Source organism: Spea bombifrons, chromosome 2 (assembly GCF_027358695.1).
Source record: "Spea bombifrons isolate aSpeBom1 chromosome 2, aSpeBom1.2.pri, whole genome shotgun sequence".
NCBI classification, from domain to species: domain Eukaryota; kingdom Metazoa; phylum Chordata; class Amphibia; order Anura; family Pelobatidae; genus Spea; species Spea bombifrons.
In genome coordinates this window covers 407,887-416,904 of record NC_071088.1, presented here as the reverse complement: position 1 = coordinate 416,904, position 9,018 = coordinate 407,887, and the positions used below count along the sequence as shown (strand labels likewise).

Here is a 9,018-nt window from a genome sequence, read left to right as displayed (position 1 = left end):
GTGATCACTCGATCCCAATGCTGACAGCGCCTCTACCTGTGATCACTCGATCCCAATGCTGACAGCGCCTCTACCTGTGATCACTCGATCCCAATGCTGACATTGCCTCTACCTGTGATCACCAGATCCCAATGCTGACAGCGCCTCTACCTGTGATCACCAGATCCCAATGCTGACAGCGCCTCTACCTGTGATCACCTGATCCCAATGCTGACAGTACCTCTACCTGTGATCACTCGATCCCAATGCTGACAGCGCCTCTACCTGTGATCACCAGATCCCAATGCTGACAGCGCCTCTACCTGTGATCACCAGATCCCAATGCTGACAGCGCCTCTACCTGTGATCACCAGATCCTAATGCTGACATCGCATCTACGTGTGATCACCAGATCCCAATGCTGACATCGCCTCTACCTGTGATCACCAGATCCCAATGCTGACAGCGCCTCTACCTGTGATCACCTGATCCCAATGCTGACAGTGCCTCTACCTGTGATCACCAGATCCCAATGCTGACAGCGCCTCTACCTGTGATCACCTGATCCCAATGCTGACAGCGCCTCTACCTGTGATCACTCGATCCCAATGCTGACAGCGCCTCTACCTGTGATCCATGGAGGGCCATTACAGATATTCCTGGATATCTCTGTATATTTATATGTATGTGCTAAAATTAAACCGTTATTATTTTGCTATTACCACCCCTGATGGTTGGCGTTATATTTTACGGATACCTCTTCGGATGTCACGTCACATAGTGACAGGCAGGTGAATGTTATTTATTGTTTTATATATAACGCCATCATATTCCGCAGCGCTGTACAATGGGATAAATAAATAACTAGGAAATAGTGATAGGAGTTGAGATGCACTGCGCACCTTAACTCCCATCACTTTATGCTGAGTCATGTACTGATGGTGGTACACGACAACTCTTATCAGTGATGGGAGTTATTGTGTTCCACCATCAGCTGCCATCACACACGCTTCATGCTTTCTAACACTCAGTGTTTCCCTACCCTTCCAGCGTCTCTGCCTCCTCTCCTGCAGCGCCTCTTCCTCCACATGTTCTTCTTCTTTTGCCTTCTCTTCCTCCTCTTCTTTCTTTCTTCTTTAGGAAACGGCCTTCTGGTCCGGCAGCGGGCCTGGCTTCGAGCAGTGCTGAGCTCCGGGATAAGACATCAAATCCTGCCGTACGACATAAGAAAGCGGAACTCGTCAGAAGGGAGCGTTGGACTGAATACACAGACCTCCCGCTCCCTTGAGTTTGGTTACAGCAGACCCATCAGACCCTTAGGACCCTAGCGGTCCAGAGCAGGTGTTTAGGATGAGCTGAATGGGATAGTGGGGACAGTAAAGTCACCTTTGGCACTCTAGAGGTCGTGGACTATAATCCCCATTATGCATGTGCAAAGCCCTCATCAGTATACAGCTGGCCAGACATGGATATGATACAGTGCGGCTCATAGTGAGCCTGACATATGTTATACAGCATAACTCCCATCACTATATAGTGACCCAGACACTAACAGGAGTACCGTACAGCTCCTATTATTATATAGCAAGCCAGACTCTGAGGGTAGTACAGCATAACTCCCATCACTATATCCCGAGCCTGATGGTGGTACACCACAACTCCCATCATTACATAGTGATCCAGACACTAACAGGAGTACAGTGCAGCTCCTATTATTACCGTTTATAGCAAGCCGGACTCTGTACAAGCAAAGCAAGCAATGCATAACATGGGACACATGCTGGGACTAAATTTTGCTGGGGCAGCCCCTCAGATAGTCAAGATAGTCATCTTGACTATACTATCAAAAGCGGGACAATTGGCAAGTATGACACTACTTCTTGATGCAACACAGGCCTAGATTACTACGTCATTGTATCAGGACTGTTCAACGGGAATCAGGACAGTGGCATGGCATTCATTTAGAAGAAGAACTGATTGTATTCTAGTTTAATTTATAAAGCTGTTCCCTGCTGTTTCTATACACATTATCGGGGCTTTTAGGGCTGTAGAACCCTGCGATACCCTCATACCCAGCAAACATTCTGACCTCCTAGAAAAGAGGGATTTGGGGCACAAAGGCGGTAGAATGACACCTTGCTCACGTCATTACTCACAGTAACCTCCCCCAGGATTCATCACCCGGCACGCTGAGATGGGACTACATCTCCCAGCAGCCACTGTGGCAACCCTGGCAGCCATGTTGGTTGTGGCAGAGCAGCCAGCCAGGGGAAAGCAGATTGCTGGATCGGCCAAGGCGTGAATAGTGGATAGCAGAAGCATGCTGCTGATACTGCTGCTCGGACTCTTTCCCCCCCAAGTCGGCAGTAACGGGGTGCAGGGGGGTATGTAGGGGTTGAGGGGTGGCATGGGGGGTATGTAGGGGTTGAGGGGTGGCAGGGGGGTATGTAGGGGTTGTGGGGTGCGGGGGGCTTATGCAGGGGTTGAGAAGTGCGGGGGGCATGTAGGGGTGCGGGGGCATGTAGGGGATGATGTGTAACCGGGGGGGTATTCGGTGCAGTGCGGTATGTTGGGGTTGAGGGACATACTAAAACGAATGACAAAATGGAATGCCCATAGAGTATAATGGGGAGGGATGCCCATAGAGTATAATGGGGAGGAATGCCCATAGACTATAATGGGGAGGGATGCCCATAGACTATAATGGGGAGGAATGCCCATAGACTATAATGGGGAGGGATGCCCATAGACTATAATGGGGAGGAATGCCCATAGACTATAATGGGGAGGAATGCCCATAGAGTATAATGGGGAGGAATCCCCATAGAGTATAATGGGGAGGAATCCTCATAGAGTATAATGGGGAGGAATGCCCATAGAGTATAATGGGGAGGAATGCCCATAGACTATAATGGGGAGGGATGCCCGTAGACTATAATGGGGAGGAATGCCCATAGACTATAATGGGGAGGAATGCCCATAGACTATAATGGGGAGGAATGCCCATAGACTATAATGGGGAGGAATGCCCATAGACTATAATGGGGAGGAATGCCCATAGAGTATAATGGGGAGGAATGCCCATAGACTATAATGGGGAGGAATGCCCATAGAGTATAATGGGGAGGAATCCCCATAGAGTATAATGGGGAGGAATCCTCATAGAGTATAATGGGGAGGGATGCCCATAGAGTATAATGGGGAGGAATGCCCATAGAGTATAATGGGGAGGAATGCCCATAGACTATAATGGGGAGGAATGCCCATAGACTATAATGGGGAGGAATGCCCATAGACTATAATGGGGAGGGATGCCCATAGACTATAATGGGGAGGAATGCCCATAGACTATAATGGGGAGGAATGCCCATAGACTATAATGGGGAGGAATGCCCATAAACTATGATGGGGAGGGATGCCCATAGACTATGATGGGGAGGAATGCCCATAGACTATGATGGGGAGGAATGCCCATAGACTATAACGGGGAGGGATGCCCATAGACTATAACGGGGAGGGATGCCCATAGACTATAATGGGGAGGGATGCCCATAGACTATAATGGGGAGGGATGCCCATAGACTATAATGGGGAGGGATGCCCATAGACTATAATGGGGAGGGATGCCCATAGACTATAATGGGGAGGGATGCCCATAGTTTCTGGTACCCCCTGCAGAGTGGGGCACACGTTTGGGCCCCTGTGATGTTGGGGTGACCCGGGGGGAGTCCCCTGTATCCTATAGAAAGCAGGAAATTCCAAAACAGTGGGGGGTCCCAGCCTATTTTAATGGATTGGTCTGTGTTTTAGTTGGGGGGGGCAGACTGCGGCAGGGCGCATAGAGCGGGCAGGCAGACGACGGGGGGCACGTAGAGCAGGCAGGTGGCGGGGGGCGCATCGAGTGGGCAGGCAGACGGCGGGGGGGGCGCGTAGAGTGGGCAGGCAGACGGCGGGGGGGCGCGTAGAGTGGGCATGCAGACGGCGGGGGGGGCGCGTAGAGTGGGCAGGCAGAGGGGGGTGTGGTGCATAGAGCGGGCAGGCAGAGGGCGGCGGGGTGCGTGGAGCAGGCAGACGGACAGTGGCATGGCATTCATTTAGAAGAAGAACTGATTGTATTCTAGTTTAATTTATAAAGCTGTTCCCTGCTGTTTCTATACACATTATCGGGGCTTTTAGGGCTGTAGAACCCTGCGATACCCTCATACCCAGCAAACATTCTGACCTCCTAGAAAAGAGGGATTTGGGGCACAAAGGCGGTAGAATGACACCATGCGGGGGGCGTAGAGTGGGCAGGCAGACGGCAGGGGGGCGTAGAGTGGGCAGGCAGACGGCGGGGGGCGTAGAACGGGCAGGCAGAGGGCGGTGGGGCGCATAGAGCGGGCAGGCAGAGGGTGGTGAGGCGCATAGAGCGGGCAGGCAGAGGGCGGCGGGGTGCATGGAGCGGGCAGGCAGACGGGGTGCAGAGGGCGGCGGGGTGTGTAGAGCGGGCAGGCAGAGGGCGGCGGGGTGCGTAGAGCGGGCAGGTAGACGGCGGCGGGGTGCATAGACTGGGCAGGCATAGAGCGGGCAGGCAGACGGCGGCGGTGCGTATAGAGCATGCAGGCAGGCGGCGGTGGAATCTGCCCCTGTACGCAGTGATGGGTTTGGTGCTTTCTCCCCGGCAGACACTCGCTGGCTCCGGTACTTGAGTCGTATAGAGACGGCCGTTGGAAGCCATGTGCCCTGTGAGAGCGGCAGCGAGACCTGCTTCTCCAGGTAAGAGACACCCTGTTCTCTCGGGTACTGGAGGCCACCCCAGTACACCCCGGTTATCTCTCTGCTCTGTTAGCCGATACCCTTTTGCCCCCAGGCTTTTGCCCCTGTTTGTGTTTTTCCGCAGGGTTCTCCGGCAGGACCTGGCGCCGTTCAGCTCCGGGATCTCTCGGGATCTGATGAAGAACGTTCTGAGCCGAAAGCTCGGGACCCATTACCAGATCATTAAGCACCGTCTGTACCGGGAGGAGGAGTGCATGTTCCCGGCGCGGTCAGTATGCAGCCACGTGTGGCCAGGTCATGCTTGTATGGCGTCCGGCGGGTTCCGTGGAGTATTTGTGCCCCTGTGAACCCGCTGCCGGTTCCCCCCCCAGGTGCAGCGGAGTGGAGCACTTTCTGCTGCAGCTTCTGCCGCATCTCCCCGACATGGAGCTCGTGATCAACGTGAGAGATTACCCGCAGGTCCCCGGCTGGATGTCGCCGCTCGTCCCCGTCTTCTCCTTCAGCAAGGTGAGAACGGGACAGGCGGAGGCCGGTGTGCGGGGGGCTGATCCACGCGGTCCCAACCGGGGTAAAATACCTGCGACGAGCTCATCATTATTAACGAAAACTGCTATCATTATTATTAATCATAGTAACAATAGTAATAATCATAGTAAAAATAATCACAGAGTAGTAATGATAGTGGTAGTAACCATAGTAATAATAATAGTAATAACAGTAATTGTCATAGTAATAATAGTATTGATTATAATAGCAGTAATAATCATAGTAAGAGTAGTAATAATTATAGTAATAATTATAGTAATAAGCATAGTAAGAATAATATTAATTATAATAGCAACATAGAAATAGTAATAATGACATAAGTAGTAGTAGTAATAATCATAATAATAATAGTAATGCGCTCCCACTGGTCCCCGCGCTCCCGCCAGTCCCCGCGCTCCCGCCGGTCCCCGCGCTCCCACAGGTCCCGCCGGTCCCACAGGTCCCGGCGCTCCCAGCCCAGTAATTATGAGGAAACACAATCTCGGCCTCCAGGTTCATTTTTGCAGCCGCGGCATCTGCAGACTTTTAGCGATTGGCCGCATGAACACAAAGGGTTAAAGGTGTCCCGTGGTGTTTCCTGTGTGGTGGCGTTACGGGGTCCGGGGGGTCGCTCTGACACTGATGTGCCTTTTGCTATCCGTTTGTAAAAGACTTCGGATTATCGGGACATCATGTACCCCGCCTGGACGTTTTGGGAGGGAGGACCAGCGGTCTGGCCGATTTACCCCACCGGTCTGGGGCGTTGGGACCTCATGAGGGAAGAGCTGAGCCGGTGAGTGAGGGTGCGCTCGTTCTGTGTGCCCCGTGGCCCCTCGCAGTCCCCCTGTAAGCCGCTTGTCTTTTTTTTTTTTTTTAAGGGCAGCTGATCGTTGGCCCTGGGAGAAGAAGATCCCAAAGGGGTATTTTAGAGGCTCCAGGTGAGAGATCTGCCCAGACGGAGCGTCGCGCATGGAGAGGGTGCTCCTGGGAGACTATGTACCAGGCGTGGGGGGATCAGGAGCGCATGGGCTGCTGGGGGGAGCGGCAGTAAAGCCCCTAATTTCTCCTGGGCTTCTGACGCTGCTTCTGTCTGCCCCTGTTTGTTGCCCTCATGCGTGGTGGTTCCTGGTGCTTATTGAGTGTGGCGGGTGGATACCGGTACCAGTGGCTATCGCCTGGGGGGGGCGGCTCCCGGTACCAGTGGCTATTGCCTGGGGGGGCAGACCCCGGTACCAGTGGCTATCGTGCAAGGCGGATGGCAGGCCGTCACCCGGGGGGGGGGGGGTTGTTGTTGGTTCCCGTGCCTTTTTCCCCTGGGGGGTCTTACATCCGGCTGCCTTCCTCTCTTCCGCCCCGTACAGGACGAGCCCCGAGCGAGACCCCCTGATCCTCCTGTCCCGGGAAAAGCCGCATCTGGTGGATGCAGAATATACAAAGAACCAGGCGTGGAAATCCGAAAAGGTGAGTCGTCCATCAAGCCAGAGGCAGGGCCGCAAATAACAGCCCCGTGCCTGACAGCTGACAGCATGCGCGACCGTGTAATCGGCGGGGCACGCCGTGCAGTAACCTGCGCATGTTCAGAATTATTACATGGTGCCTGTCCTGTACCCCCCCGTGAGAAGCTGCATTCTCATAATGCCCGGACCGTACCGATACCCCCGTCTGGGGTAGGATATGTTATGACCCCTGCTTAACGCCCGCCGACCGGCACCCTGGATAAAGACTCTGCTTTTCTTTCTGCAGGACACCCTGGGGAGACCTCCAGCTAAAGAAGTGCCCCTGGTGGATCACTGTGCCTTTAAGTACGACTCGCGTCCCCCCCCATTCAGCTTCCCCCGTCCCGCTGCTGCCTGATTTTTGGTTCTCCCTCGTCTCACACTCCGAATCCCGGTGTATATTCGGGGCCCCTGCGCGACTCGCGCTCTCCTCATCGGCTTCCATTCCTTGGTGGCTGCTCCCTCCTGTGACTGTGTCGCCATCCCTGCCCCCACTACAGCAGCGGCAATTATTGGATATAATTCAGTAATCGCAGCGTATAACCCCCTCCGTTTGCCCCGTTTGCCCCCTGCTGCAGGTATCTGTTTAATTTCCGTGGCGTGGCCGCCAGTTTCCGGTTGAAGCATCTCTTCCTGTGCGGCTCTCTGGTTTTCCACGTCGGGGAAGCTTGGCAGGAATTCTTCTACCATCGCCTGGAGCCGTGGGTGCACTACATTCCGGTCAGCCAGGACCTGTCCGACGTGGGGTAATAGCGGCTGCCCTCCCGCTCCCCCTGCTGCCCTCCCGCTCCCCCTGCTGCCCTCCCGCTCCCCCTGCTGCCCTCCCGCTCCACCTGCTGCCCTCCCGCTCCCCCTGCTGCCCTCCCGCTCCCCCTGCTGCCCTCCCGCTCCACCTGCTGCCCTCCCGCTCCCCCTGCTGCCCTCCCGCTCCCCCTGCTGCCCTCCCGCTCCCCCTGCTGCCCTCCCGCTCCCCTCTGATCTCTTGTTTTTACCCCGCAGGGACCTGCTGCAGTTTGTGGTGGAGAATGATGATGAAGTGAAGAAGATTGCAGAAAGGCAAGAATTTGTCTCTGTGGCCCCAGACAGATCCTTCCCGCTTGGTGACCCCGGATGCGCCCCCCCCCTTACGACTGCGTGACCCACCCTCCCCACTGCGTGACCCCGGACTTGCCCCCCACTTCCCTCTGAGTGACCCCGGACGTGCCCCCCCCCATACACAATACGACCGATGATCCGATGACATACTCTTGGCACCCCACGGCGGGGTATCTTTCTCCCGTAACCCAATGTTCCGTTTGTTCTGCAGAGGGCAGAGATTCATCTCCCAGCAGCTGCGCATGGAGGACGTGGCCCGGTACTGGCGCTCTCTGCTCACCGAGTACTCCAAGCTGCTGCAATACAAGGTCAAGCGCAGGAAGGAGTACAGAGAGGTGACCCCGCGGCCCGGCCACACCGAACTATGACATCATTCCGCACCGAGTCTGCCCCTAGGCACAAGCGGCGGCCTCTGTGCATAGTGGGGGTTAGCACTGCCAGGGGTAAGAGATCATGATGGAGGACAATGTCATGTGGCTCCCAGTCCCCCATGGGCTTTCCCAGTTCCCCCCCATGGGCTTTCCCAGTTCCCCCCCATGGGCTTTCCCAGTCCCCCCCCCATGGGCTTTCCCAGTCCCCCCCCCATGGGCTTTCCCAGTCCCCCCCCCATGGGCTTTCCCAGTCCCCCCCCATGGGCTTTCCCAGTCCCCCCCCATGGGCTTTCCCAGTCCCCCCATGGGCTTTCCCAGTCCCCCCATGGGCTTTCCCAGTCCCCCCCATGGGCTTTCCCAGTCCCCCCCATGGGCTTTCCCAGTCCCCCCCCATGGGCTTTCCCAGTCCCCCCCCATGGGCTTTCCCAGTCCCCCCCCATGGGCTTTCCCAGTCCCCCCCCATGGGCTTTCCCAGTCCCCGCACTCCAACTCCAGAAAAAGGGCAGACTCCTGCATCTAATTAAGAATCTGGCAATGAGAGTGTTAAAGAACGTGAAGAATGAGGGAGAGCAGCTCCGGTACCGGCTCCTTTTACCGAGAGCCCCGACAATCAGGGGCGGCTCCAGCGGTCACTGCGATAAACTTACTTCAAAGGGGGATGGGGGTGGACAGGGAGGGGGTGGATTTGGATGGGCTGAGGAGGGGGGGCAGACTGCACACCTGGACAAGGAGGGGGAGGGCAGTTTGCACACCTGGACAAGGAGGGGGAGGGCAGTTTGCACACCTGAACAAGAAGG

The 9,018-nt window shown here is 55.5% G+C and overlaps 1 protein-coding gene across 1 annotated transcript; it reads left to right on the top strand.

Annotated features, from left to right (window-relative positions):
• Positions 1 to 2,246: 2,246 nt before the first annotated feature.
• POGLUT1 (protein O-glucosyltransferase 1) lies at positions 2,247 to 8,259 on the top strand. Its single transcript, XM_053456385.1, has 11 exons — positions 2,247 to 2,363; positions 4,644 to 4,734; positions 4,859 to 5,002; positions 5,106 to 5,241; positions 5,931 to 6,052; positions 6,138 to 6,197; positions 6,621 to 6,720; positions 7,003 to 7,061; positions 7,334 to 7,501; positions 7,755 to 7,811; positions 8,062 to 8,259. Exons 1-11 carry the CDS (start codon positions 2,300 to 2,302, stop codon positions 8,216 to 8,218), a joined length of 1,158 nt encoding a protein of 385 aa, XP_053312360.1. The 5' UTR covers positions 2,247 to 2,299; the 3' UTR covers positions 8,219 to 8,259.
• The last annotated feature ends 759 nt before the right edge of the window (positions 8,260 to 9,018 follow it).